The 13228-nt window shown below is 50.5% G+C and overlaps 1 protein-coding gene across 1 annotated transcript; it reads left to right on the forward strand.

Moving 5' to 3' along the window:
- Positions 1–8957: 8957 nt before the first annotated feature.
- On the forward strand, positions 8958–12382 carry LSM10 (LSM10, U7 small nuclear RNA associated). The gene is made up of 2 exons (XM_045895455.3): positions 8958–9581; positions 11250–12382. The coding sequence occupies exons 1-2, from the start codon at positions 9320–9322 to the stop codon at positions 11642–11644; spliced, it is 657 nt and encodes a 218-aa protein (XP_045751411.1). The 5' UTR covers positions 8958–9319; the 3' UTR covers positions 11645–12382.
- The last annotated feature ends 846 nt before the right edge of the window (positions 12383–13228 follow it).

The following is a 13228-nucleotide window of genomic DNA, read 5'->3' on the forward strand; positions in this document are numbered from 1 at the left end:
TATGTACGCCTCACCCCCAGAGTCTTCCTCTGCCACTTAGTGTTCTTGCCTTCTAAAGACCCCCCAGCATGACGCGCCATGATATCCCTCTCCACTTCACCCTCAGGGGCCAGGCAGAGCCGTAAGTGAATGGGATACGTGGGAGGCACTCGTGGTGTGCCACTTTCCCTTCCACGGACCAGATGAGTTACTTCCCCTGGCAGGAGGCCAAGTCTAATTAAGATCCATGTAAAATATCTCAGGCCAGGGCTGCCCAAACTGCTTCAGAAAGGAGCATTAGCCCTCCACCACATGATCCTCCTGGACTGAGTAACTGGCAGGCTCAGGGCCAGCCAACATCTAGAGGTCAAGGTCCATTGAGTCCCATGGAGGGAATATCCAGAATGGCGGAAGGCAAGAGAGAAATGGAGCTGAGCTGGTCATTGCCTGGGATGGAGCCAACCACAGGGACCACTCTGGCCCCTCACACCGCGACAAGAGTGGAGGCAGACGTACTTCTGGAACGTGAGGGCCAGGGAAGCTGTCTTTAGCCTGCCTAAGGCATAGCATTTGGATACAGAAAAAGATAAGTCACCAAATGAACTTCACGTTGCTTCCTACCAATGAGAGTTACACTTCTTACCTGCAGAACCCCACAGAAGGTCTCTTGGGGAGGAGAAGCATAGCATGCCATAAGCTGCTTGTTACAGCTTATAAAGTACCCTCTGTTTTAGTCTCTTTTAAGCAATCTGGACACTAGTTGGGGTGGCCTGAAAAGGTGACAGATGAAGGAAAAGGTTCTATCCTGTTCTGAGTCAGGTTCCCACCATGCTGCTACAAACCCAGGCTTCACTGCTTGCTCCAGGCCTGTCCTAGGGCCTTGGAGGTGGGCCACCAGCTGCCGAGAAGCAGCCTCCTCCCCTCACCTATCCCAGAGCCATTCGGATGATTTCAAACGTGTCTGTTCCCTCAGTAAATAAACAAGATACAGATCTCCAGTAGGGCAGCCTTGTGATGAGGCAACCTTTGACTTTCATGTCTCTGTACTTGCACAGATATTGAGAAAAACAAGTTTACCTGTGTGGTGTTTGAGGGCATGCAGAGAAAGGAGGCAAGAGGAGGCAAAGAAAATGGAAGACAGGGATTGCTCTGGCAAGAATGTGGGCTGGGTACTAACTGGGTACTAACAACACAATAGTGTTCATTTAAAACCAGGCCCCCGCGTACGAGAGTATCCTACCGTAGTGCCCAGTGCGCTTCAGGGGAAGGTGGCCTGTCGTCAGAGTCAGGACACTGGGCTCTGGCCCCAGCCCTGCCCCAAATTCACCATGACCTCTTGGGCAGTCATTCTCACTGAGCCTTGGTTCCCTGACCTGGAAGAAAGAGAAAGAACTTGTTCACGGGCTTAAAGCCGGCTCGCCCAGTTACAGTGATGAGTGTATAGATTGCTAGGCCCTGCCCCAGGTGGGAGCTGAGAACTGGGATTTATACCCACACCACCCCCCACTCCATGCTTCAGGGGTAAATTTGCTCTCTTTCAGCTCTCCTGTGACTAACCTCTTCACAGCTGAGTTTCAAACTATTCCATTCCTGTTCATATAGTGTTGGCATGCCCTACAGATTATGGAAGGCAAAGTTCTAGAAAAGTCTTCTGAACGAAAGTTCTTTAATGGCTCCCAGAAGAAAGGTGTAAAAAGTGAGAGTGAAGGGGAAAAAGAAAAGGGGGATAGGTGTATTTAGCCCTGCCCTCAGTTCTAAGAGGAAAGCCACCTAGTCCACATATGTATCTAGCAATTCTTTTTTTTTTTTCAAGATTTTATTTGTTCACCTGACAGAGAGAGAGAGCACAAGTAGGGGGAGTGGGAGAGGGAGAAGTAGGCTCCCCACTGAGCAGGGAGCTCAACGTGGGGCTCAAACCCCAGACTCTGGGATCATGACCTGAGCTGAAGGCAGACCCCCAACCAACTGAGCCACCCAGGCACCCCATGTATCTAGCAGTTCTTAAAGGTGAACTCACTTTTTCCATCCCCAACATGGTAACCAGATCCCGGAGATCCTCAGGTCTAAACAGGGTCACAGTCCCTCATCCACTTGCACCTGCTTTATCACTGGTTTATATCCAGGATAGAGGTCAACTTAAGCCATGGAAAACCACAGAAAGAGAAATGCAAACTTTAGAAAATATATCTATTTACCATAGTACCTCATCATAAAGACCCAAATTAAAATCTGAAAACAAATACAACCTTTATTGTAACCTTCACTCCCTTTGTATTGTGCCCTGGGTAACTCCTCCTCAGGTGCCAAATTCCTGGATGGCTGGCAGGAGAGGGGGTTAAAGGAAGTGTTTACCAGGGGTTGGAGTACGGAAACCCCGTCACAGTTGGATCTTGCCCTCACAGCTTTGTGACTTAATGTGAAATAAATTCTCAGATCATAACTCCCCCTTTTCAAATGAGAACATCAAAATGCATTCCAAGGGCCAATGGAAATTACTCTGAATTATTTGATTAACACTTCCCCCCACCACTCTCTCTCTCACACACACACACACACACACACACACACACACACTACATTCTTTTTGTTTCTGGCCAGTGGTGCCTCTGCTGACAAAAATAACATTACCTTCTCTGTCAGTTCCCCAAACTACATGAAACCCCAATTGCATTAGTCATGGTGAAGCTACTCCGCTAAGAGCTGGGGCAGGCCCAGGACTCCTAAATCCGAGACACGCACATTTGCCTCAGATCACTCTGCCCTCCTTTGTCTTTATAAAACTCTCTAACTTTTGAAATATTGAGGCCATTGTTTTTTTTGTGGGGGGCGGTCCAAGGGGAAGTCATGGTGTCCACCAAGGACCTTTGATGCAGGTTTTCTGGATGTCCTATCCTAAAGGCCTCTCAGCTTCAGTTACCACTTTTTTTTTTTTTAGATTTTATTTATTTGATAGAGAGAGACACAGAGAGAGAGGGAACACAAGCAGGGGGAGTGGGAGAGGGAGAAGCAGGCTTCCCGCCGAGCAGGGAGCCCGATGCGGGGCTGGATCCCAGGACCCCGGGATCATGACCCGGGCCGAAGACAGACGCTTAACGACTGAGCCACCCAGGCGCCCTTCAGTTACCACTTTTTCATGTGCTTTCCTTCATTTCTCCTCCCCACTTCAGCATATCTTTGATCTGTATGTACCCTTTCTTCTCTCAGTCACACCCAGCCTTCTTTCTGCACCTCAGACATGTATCTGAATGGCTGCTGAGGATGAACTCCCAGCCAAATGCTCCCACCCACACCTTGGGACTCTGCTTCTCCAGGTGGTCCTTGTTCCTCTGTTCACTCAGCCACACTCCAGGCTTCCTGGTCACCTCCCGCATCCCCCCAGTCCTCCAGCTCCTGTCACCACACAGATCCTTCTCCCTTCTCCTCCAGCCCTGACTCTGACTCTGCCCGATGCAATGGCCTGCTCTCATCCCCATTCCCCTGGGCCTTTGGAAGGCTCTTCTTGACCCTGCTAAACTCCATTTTCAGGGCGCCTGGGTGGCTCAGTCATTAAGCGTCTGCCTTTGGCTCAGGTCATGATCCCAGGGTCCTGGGATCGAGCCCTGCATCAGGCTCCCTGCTCCGCGGGAAGCCTGCTTCTCCCTCTCCCACTCCCCCTGCTTGTGTTCCCCCTCTCGCTGTGTCTCTCTCTGTCAAATAAATAAATAAAATCTTTAAAAATAAATAAATAGGGGCGCCTGGGTGGCTCAGTTGGTTAAGCGACTGCCTTCGGCTCAGGTCATGATCCTGGAGTCCCGGGATCGAGTCCCGCATTGGGCTCCCTGCTCGGCAGGGAGTCTGCTTCTCCCTCTGACCCTCCTCCCTCTCATGCTCTCTGTCTCTCATTCTCTCTCTCTCAAATAAATAAATAAAATCTTTAAAAAAATAATAAATAAAAATAAAAGTAAAAATAAATAAATAAATAAACTCCATTTTCTTCCTCAAACTCTCTCCCCCTTTGGCCACAGTGGCTCACATCCTACTTTCTGACCACACTTCCTCTCTCTCCCTCAGTGGCTCCTGATTGAGGATTGCCCTGCATGGTACAGATGTTGCTGTAGCCATTTTAACAAAGTCTGTCAAAATGGCCAGGTCAGGAGCGCCTGGGTGGCTCAGTCAGTTAAGCATCTGCCTTCAGCTCAGGTCATCCATCATTCAAGGGACCTGGGATTGAGCCCTAGGGTGAGCTCCACACAGCGGGAAGTCTGCTCTTCCCTCTCCCTCCACCCCTCCCTCCGGCTTGTGTGCACTCTCATTTTCTCTCTCTCTCAAAATAAATAAATCTTTTAAAAAGATGGCTAGGTCAATTGCCAGATGGCCCCTGTTTCACCCCCCGCTTCTCTCCCCATTCCTCACTCTCTTCTCATCTCCCCCCTCACCCTGCCCCCCAGACCACAGGCTCTCCTGTGCCCTGCAGCTCCCAAAAGTGTTGACATCACTTTCTTCCCAAGAGGCTGTTATTTTCAGCGATTACTATTGACTCGCAAATCTCTGTGACCCCCTCCTCGCCTGGACTGCAGGCTCACTTTCCCTGAGATCTTCCACATCACCTCATAACTCAGTGTCCAACACTAACGTCATTTTTACTTATTTGGTACATTTACCTTACTTTCAAAAGGCTAAAGAAACTTCTAAAATTAAATATAATACAGGGGCACCTGGGTAGCTCAGTCAGTTGAGCATCTGACTCTTGGTTTCGGCTCAGGTCATGATCTCAGGGTCGTTGAGACTGAGCCCTGAGTGGGGCTCCGTGCTCAGCTGGGGGTCTGCTTCCCTTCTCCCTCTGCCCCTCCCCCGGCTCCAGCGTGCACGGTCTCTCTCTCTCTCTCAAATAAATAAATCATTAAATGTAATACAGAATAGGACAATTTTCCACAGAAAGGAACTAGACGCAATGGGTAGAAGTTACCAAAAACATCCTAACAATGGACTCAAACACCTGGGAGCAAGTGACTGTCGAGGGGTTTGCACACTGGGTGCTGACTAGGAGCAGGTGACCTGGGAATTGCCCTCTCGGGATTCTGTGACCCTCTGACAATTAGAAACTGAACCAGGGGTGCCTGGGTGGCTCAGTTGGTTAAGCGACTGCTTTCGGCTCGGGTCATGATCCTGGAGTCCCTGGATCGAGTCCCGCATCGGGCTCCCTGCTCGGCAGGGAGTCTGCTTCTCCCTCTCCCGCTCCCCCCTCTTGTGCTCTTTCTCTCTCTCACTCTCTCTCTCAAATAAATAAATAAAATCTTTAAAAAAAAAAAAAGAAAGAAAGAAAGAAAGAAACTGAACCAGAACAGCTCATCTAAAGGGAACAGAGACATTCAAGCTCCTGAAATGAACGCAATTCAAGTGGGCCCAGTACTAGGCTAGGTGTTGGATTGCAAAAATCTGAAACCAATTCTGGCTACTTAACTAGAGAAGGAATGTACTTAAAGGGCTTCAGGCAACTCACGGTTGTCAGGAAGACTGGAGAAGCGTGAGAGGGCGGCCGGGAGCCCAGGAAGGGCAGGGCAGCACAGGAGAGGACCAGCAACGAGGCCTGGATGGCACAGACCCCGGGATGGGGCCTGAACAGTCCCTGCTGGCTTAGGTCACAAGCACACGCCATAACTGACGAGGACCAGAGACAACATCTGGCCCTTAAATCACCTGTAGTGGGAAGCAGAACCCCACTTGCCACCGAAATGCATAGAACGTCAGATTTCCCCAACTGTGGGGAAAGGAGATTAATTGGCTGAGTAGCCAAAAAATGAGATAGCCCCCACAGGGTCATTCCACCATCTCTCAAGATACCCAGTTAAAATTTAAAATTTAAAATCATCAAGGGACTCCTGGTGGGCTCAGTCGGAAGAGCAAGCAACTCTTGACCAGGGCATTGTGAGTTCGAGCCCCCACGCTGGGTATAGAGATTACTAAAAAAATAAATAAACTTAAAAAAAAATTTTTTTAGGGGTTCCTGGGTGGCTCAGTCGGTTAAGCGTCCAACTCTTGATTTCAGCTCAGGTCATGATCTCAAGGTCTTGGGATCGAGGCCTGCCTCGGGCTCCGTGCTCAACAGGGAGTCTGCTTGAGATTCTCTCTCTCCCTCTGCCCCTCCCCCTGAGTGCGCCCCCCCTCAAATAAATAAATAAATCTTTTATCCATTTATTTGAGAGAGAGAGAGCACGAGCAGAGGAAAGAGGCAGAGGGAGAAGAAGACTCCCCGCTGAGCAGGGAGCCCGACATGGGGCTCGATCCCAGAACCCCAGGATCATGACCTGAGCTGACTGCAAGACACTTGGGCGCCGCAATAAGTAAATCTTAAAAAAAAAAATGTTAGTCATTGATTCCTCCTCTTCCCACCCACACTCCAGATCTAATCAGCCTTCAGGGAGTCTGATTAGCTTATTTCAGTTTTTAACATTCAGCCCTTCTTTCCATTCCCACTGCCACCGTCTTCATTCAGATCCCTGTCACCTTCTCACCACAATCATAAAACCAGTGTTCCTCATATAACTGTCTTGTAGTGTGAAGCATTTGGGCCTCCTAAGGCCTTCTCTTTGTCTCAGCACCCAGGAGACTAGTAGGGGAGGAAGTAAGATTAACATAAACAAGTATGGTGAATCTGCATATGACAAGGAAACATGCAGCAAGCAAAATGTTACAGGGGTTAGGGGAGAGATCACTCCCAAATGGGGTAATTGGTGAAGACTTCAGAAAGGTACAGCAATTGAGCCAGGCTTTGAAGGAGGGATTGGACTTAACATCCAAAGATAAACAAGAAAGGATCCAAGGCAGATGCAGCAGGATAACAAAGGCAGAGGCAGGAGTGGAGGGCTTGTCTGAGTTGCTGAGTGGCTAGGTCTAACTAGAGAGGAGGACATTGGATCTCAGATTTTAGTGTGCATTATTGGATGTGCAGCTCTCCAAACTCTGCTTCTGATTCCGTGAAACAAAGCCTTCCATGGAGGCAACTTGTTCCCACACCACACTTTAAGAAACACTGGCTGGAGGGTTTGAGTAGAGAACCTGAAAGAGATCCAGATGGAACGTGAGCTGGAATCAGATCAATGTCAGCACTAGAACTTTATTCTGCTAGTGAATCAAAAGTTTTCTTAGCAGGTAAATGATAAGACCATAACTATATTTTGAATCCGTTGGCAAATGATCATGAGACACAAAGACCAGTAAGATGGTTTTTATAATGAATCAAATAAGAGAAAGATCTCAACTGGGTTGGCGGCAGTCAGAATAAAAAGGCAAGTGAAGGGTGGGAGACCCTTCTTCCAAGAATTTGCAGGGCTCAGTGACTGACAGGTGTAGGGAATCAAGAAATGACCAAAGTTATCATGTTTATTCAAGGTGCCCAATTTGAGTAGCTGGAAAATGGCAGTAGCAACCACAGAAATAGAAAAAATCAGAACAACAGCTGATTTGGAAAGGACTTGATAAATCTGTCTTGTAGACATGCTGACTTTCAAGGACCATTAAGACATGTGGGAATAAGCAACAGACAGTTGGGAAATGGAGTTCCGTAGAGCAGTCTCTGCTGGTGAGCTAGACAAGAGACTTCAGCACAAAGTAGCAGGCAGCATGGATAGACGTGACCAATTAGAGAGCGAGGCTGGGAATACAGCCCCAGAGAAAGCACACACGTTAGGGAGCAGGAGAATGAAATGGGGTTTAAAAAGAGAGAGAGATGGAGAAGAAACAATCAGAAATCTGTGAAACCAAATGACACAATGCCCCAGAAAAAAACAAAACAAAACAGGAGAATGGTCATGAAGTTGGAAAAAGGACTACACTTGGAGAACCACAGGTGTAGAGGCCTCCTCGAGAAGTTCAAGTGTGGAAGGTAGGAGAACAAGAGTAGTTTGCATGGACAAAGGCAGACTGTATTTTTAGGATGAGAAGAGACCAACTGTGATCTTTGGGAAAAGGGGAAGGCTTCTGGGGGAGCTGGAAATCAATGAATGAGAGAGTGAAGGAATGAAACAAGCCTACCTCCTATAGAACCAGGTGCTTTCATGTATGAATGAAGGTCAGTTCTCTGAAATAGATATTACCTTGTTTTTTTCTAACAGGGAAATTGAGGTTTTTACCATGGCTATAGAGTGACCTTTGAAAAATGTAAATCAGATCACGTCACACAGACACTCCCCTTTGATAGCCCATCATTGCACTTCTAGTAATACATGAGGAAACCTGGGCACAAAGAGGATGATTCACTTGTGGAAAGTCAGTTAGCAGGGAGCAGATTTGAAGCTAGGCACTGCCTCCAAACCCCTTACCTTGGCTTACAAAGCCGCAAGTGCTCGGGCTCTTGCCTCCCTCTCCCACCTCTTGGCATACGACTGTCCTGTCTTACTGGCTTCTCCGTTTTTCCAAATCGGCGAGCACATTTCCACCAGGTCCTTGGCACACAGTTCCCTCTAATTGCAGTGCTCTTCCCCTAGTTTTCACAAGTTGGTTTTATGTCATTGATCTCCACTCAGATGTCACCTTCTCAGGACATCCCTGATCGTTCAATAAAAAGCCACCCAGTCACTATCACATCACCCTATTTTAATTCTCTGAAGGGCTTTTATCATTTTCTTGTTGTTTTTTTTTTTTTAAGATTTTAATTATTTATTTGACAGAGAGACAGCGAGAGAGGGAACACAAGCAGGGGGAGTGGGAGAGGGAGAAACAAGCTTCCCGCTGAGCAGGGAGCCCGATGTGGGGCTCGATCCAAGGACCCTGGGATCATGACCTGAGCCGAAGGCAGTCGCTTAACCGACTGAGCCACCCAGGCGCCCCTCTTGTTTGTTTTCTTATGGACGTCCGCCCCCAAGTAGATTTACGGGTCACCAGATCAGGGAGCTCGTCTCCTTGGTCACTGATGTGTGTCCAGAGCCGGGGAGGCGACCTGACGCACGGTGGAGGTTCAATGAGTATTTGTTGAAAGAATGAATGGCTCGGGCGCCTGGGTGGCTCAGTTGGTTAAGCGACTGCCTTCGGCTCAGGTCATGATCCTGGAGTCCCAGGATCGAGTCCCGCATCGGGCTCCCCGCTCAGCGGGAAGTCTGCTTCTCCCTCTGACCCTCCTCCCTCTCATGCTCTCTCTCTATCTCATTCTCTCTCTCAAATAAATAAAATCTTTAAAAAAAAAAAAAGTTAAAAAAAAAAAAAAATGAACGACTCTAGTGAAAGAGACACCCCGCGACGCAGGCCCGGAGTCGCCGGAGTGCGAGCGCGAGCCCGCGGCCCGCGGCCCGCGGCCCGCGAGGCATTCTGGGGGTTGTAGTTCCGGGCGCGTCTGCGGTGGCGCGGGCCTGCGTCGGCCGCGCTCTCTATGGTCGGGGAGGACAGAGTGGCCCAGCTGTTGCCATGGCTTCTTGGTCCCGCCGCGGGAGGGAGGCCGCCCCGCCAGGCGCCCGCTAGCTTCGGCGGCGGGGTGGACCGGGAAGCGGAAGGAATCCGGTGCGGTGGGTCCCAGAGCCTGGGGCGGAGCGCGGGGGCGCCCGGAACCCCGGAGAGCCGCGGGGAGCGGGGGAAGCGCTTCCTTCCCGATTTGCGAGTAGAGCCCGTCTCCCCACGCCCACCCCCACTGCTCCGTGAGTAAAGGGTCGTCACCATCCCCATTTTCCCGCTGGGCTAACAGGCTTGAAGAAGCTAAGCGGCTTGCTCGAGGTCGCTCTCCTGGGAAGTGGCAGAGCCCGTCCTAGAGCCCGGGACTGCTCCTTTGCAGTCCCTCCGGGCAGCCCTGATCCTCGGGGCGCATTCTGGTGAAGTCTGGGTGGGGTCCTTACACTCCTCCGGCCCGACGCCCCCATCGGTGGTGTGGTCCGGCTTGCTACACTGAATGCCAGCCTGCACAGCCCGGGTAGGGGCTGAGTGAGGTCTTAGGGGGGAAAGTTCCACCACCTTCCACTGAGAGTGTGAAAAGAGGGGCTAGATAAGAGAGTTACATTAATACAGCATCAAGACGTGATGAAAGCAAAGTACATTCCGTGTGGGCAGATTCTGTTAGCCTCGTTTAGCCTCTGGTTTAATAGATGTGGAAACAGGTTCAGAGACATTAAGTAACTGTCCTAGGTTTACAGTTTGTGGGTGGAGTGAGGATTCCAACCTATTTTTCTCTGCCTTCAAAACCTATCTGTTTTATAGGCTGCCATGTTGCGGTTTTTTGTTTTTGTTTTTTTCCAATTTACCAAAATTTCTACTTCCATGGTGGCTGCATGGTGTAGACCAGTCACTCCGGGAGCATGGGCCCCAGACCAGCAATATCAGTGTTAACTGAAAACATGTTAGAAATTACATTACTGGGCACCACCCCAGACCTAGTAAGTTTGAAACTGAGAGGGGAGCCCAGCATTCTGCAATTTAACATGTCCTCAGGTGACTCCGATACACACTAACATTTGAGAACTACTGGTGATTGATACAGGGGTCGTGATAAAGTGCAGATTCTTTCAGTCAGTCTGGGGAGAGACCAGAGATTCTGCATTCTCTTTTTCTTTTTTTTTTTAAGATTTTATTTATTTTTTATTTGAGAGCGAGAGAGAGCACAAGCAGCGGGAGGGACAGAGGGAGAGGGAGAAGCAGGCTCCCGGCTGAGCAAGGAGCCCGACCTGGGACTTGATCCCAGGACGCTGAGATCATGACCTGAGCCAAAGGCTGACTTAACCAGCTGAGCCACCTAAGCGCCCGGGCTTCTGCATTCCTAGCCAGTGCCTGGGTGATGCTGAAAGTGCTGGTCCACAGACTGGCAAGGGTGTAAACTACACTTTAGAGCAGCGGTTCTCAAACTTGGACGCACATCAGAATTACTTGTGGAGCTTTTAAAAATAGGATACCCGGGCCCCACCCCTGACCAAATGAATCAGACCCTCTGGGGGCGGTGGCAGCCGGTAAAAACTCACCAGGTGATTCTGCCTTGCAGTGAGGGTTCAGAAGTAGCGGTGTGAGGTTGGGAGTCAGGCAGTGATAGATTTGAATCCCAGCACCTCCAGGTATCAGCTATGTGACCTTGGGCAAGTCACATCTCTCGCTCATATTTTATTTACAAAATGAGTGTAAGTAATTCTTCGCTTGCCTGGTAGCATGAAGATTCTGTGAGACGTATGCACGAAGCCCCTGGCACCGAAGGGTGTTCCTTAGACACAGAGACTGGGGAGCCAGGCCGACTTGGAGAGGTCTGTGCTAGAGCCTGGTAGAGGTGAGTTGGCAGTTGCAGCCCCTAGCTTGCCACAGCTCCCATCTGTGTGCTTCTCCCCCCACAGCCAGCAGTCTTCAGTGTGGAAGAATGGCAGTGAGCCACTCGGTGAAGGAGCGGACCATCTCTGAGAACAGCCTGATTATCCTGCTGCAGGGCCTCCAGGGCCAGGTAACCACCGTGGACCTGCGGGATGAGAGCGTGGCCCGCGGACGCATAGACAATGTGGATGCTTTCATGAACATCCGCCTGGCCAACGTCACCTACACAGACCGCTGGGGGCATCAGGTCGAGCTGGATGACCTCTTCGTGACGGGCCGTAATGTCCGCTATGTCCACATCCCGGATGATGTGAACATCACAGCGACCATTGAGCAGCAGCTGCAGGTCATCCACCGGGTGCGCAACTTCGGCAGCAAGGGCCAAGGCCGGCGGGAATTTCCCTCCAAAAAGTATAAATGAGCCTTTCCCTCGGCCAGCTCCAGTCCCCACTCAGGTTCCTCCAGAGTTCTACTGAGCCAACCGCCTGCTCCCCTCCCTGCCCAGAGCCCGGAAAGAGAGCGGGGCCGGCCCAGTCACAGCTGCCTTTCACAGGGTCCCGTCTCCTAGACTCACTCTGGGATCCTACTTACCTGTCTGTGGCCTTGATCACTTACATCGGAATCTGATTTACTGATTTAGGGAATCTGCCAAATCGTTTTCAGCCCTCTCCCAGCGAGGGTTCTCGTGTGTACTCAGCCTGAGCCACCCCTGAGCGTTCCGGTTTCTCACAGTTGTGTTTGCTTTCTCAGAAAACTTGGATACAAATAAGTCCGTGCCTCATGCTTTCCCTGATGTGTGCTGGGCTCCGTGTGGGTCCTACGTCATAGGGCAGTGGTGCTTAAACTTGGCAGCACATTGCCATCACCTGTTCCACCATCAGCTATTCAGATTTCATTGGTATTGGGTGTAGCCTGGACCCTGGGATTCTTTTTAAGTTTCTCAGGTGAGGGTCGCCTGGGTGGCTCAGTTGGTTAAGTGTCTGCCTTCGGCTTCGGTCATGATCCCACGGTCCTGAGATCGAGCCTCGAGTCGGGCTCCCTGCTCAGCGGGGAGCCTGCTTCTCCATCTCCCTCTGCTGCTCCTCCATCTCCCTCTGCTGCTCCCCCTGCTCCTTCTCTCTCTCTCAAATAAATAAATAAAATCTTTAAAAAAAAAAAAGTTTCTCAGGTGATACTAATAAGCAGCAAAGTTTGAGAATTGTAGGTGAGTGCTTCAGTCTGGCCAGATGGAAAGTGGCGTTTCTGTTCGGATTCCCTGTTGAAGAGGCTGTTCGTCTCCTTGCTCTTCCCTGAGGTAGGGAGGTTGAGGTAATCCTGGGTGCTCCCCTCGAGTGTGGGAGCTCATCCAACAGCAAGAAATCAGGCTCCGATTCTGAGAAGTTTGGGGGTCCTCGGGAAGAAGTGGCTCTCGGGTAGAACCCAGGTCTTTGTCATAGCCGCCTTGCAGCCATACCAGCCCTGCCACGGGCAAGCAACCATCTCAGTAAAAGCGGCTGTGTCCTCATCAAACATCCACAGAGCAGCTGCCGTGTGCCAGGCCTGCTGAGCACACACTGTCGAATTAGATTTGGTCCCTTCCGGAGCGGGGCTTACGGTCTAGTGGGGGAGGTGGTCAAGAACCACGAGCGGAAATCCAGCCTGAGGACTGCCGCACCCGAGTCTCAAGTAAGGCAGGGGCCTTTGACCTTCGGATGCTTTCACTTCTCCAGGGGGACTTGAGTGCCCACTTGGGCACCAGCAGCCCAAGGCACCGCGCTCACCTTCCCTCCCAGTCTTTGTCAAAGTGTTGTCCTTGACCCACCTCATCAGAACCCACCGGGACGTGTCTGGAAAAGCCACTTTTCTGGCTCCCCCTTCCCCGATGTGAACCAGAATCCAGAACCCAGGAATCTGCATCATTAACACCCACACACCCACCCACCATGATTCTTTGGAATACTGTTTATTTCATCGCCTAGAGGTCCCAGAAGTCCCTGAGACTTGACCTCTGCCTTCAGGAGAGAAC

Source organism: Mirounga angustirostris, unplaced genomic scaffold (assembly GCF_029215605.1).
Source record: "Mirounga angustirostris isolate CCGP_5_RB_7025 unplaced genomic scaffold, mMirAng1.0.hap1 SCAF_4, whole genome shotgun sequence".
NCBI classification, from domain to species: Eukaryota; Metazoa; Chordata; class Mammalia; order Carnivora; family Phocidae; genus Mirounga; species Mirounga angustirostris.

Coding starts and splice junctions, on each gene's coding strand:
- LSM10 (XM_045895455.3), top strand. CDS start 9,320: ATGGTCGGGGAGGACAGAGTGGCCCAGCTGTTGCCATGGCTTCTTGGT. Junction 9,582..11,249: donor ACGCCCACCCCCACTGCTCC/GTGAGTAAAGGG, acceptor CTCCCCCCACAG/CCAGCAGTCTTCAGTGTGGA.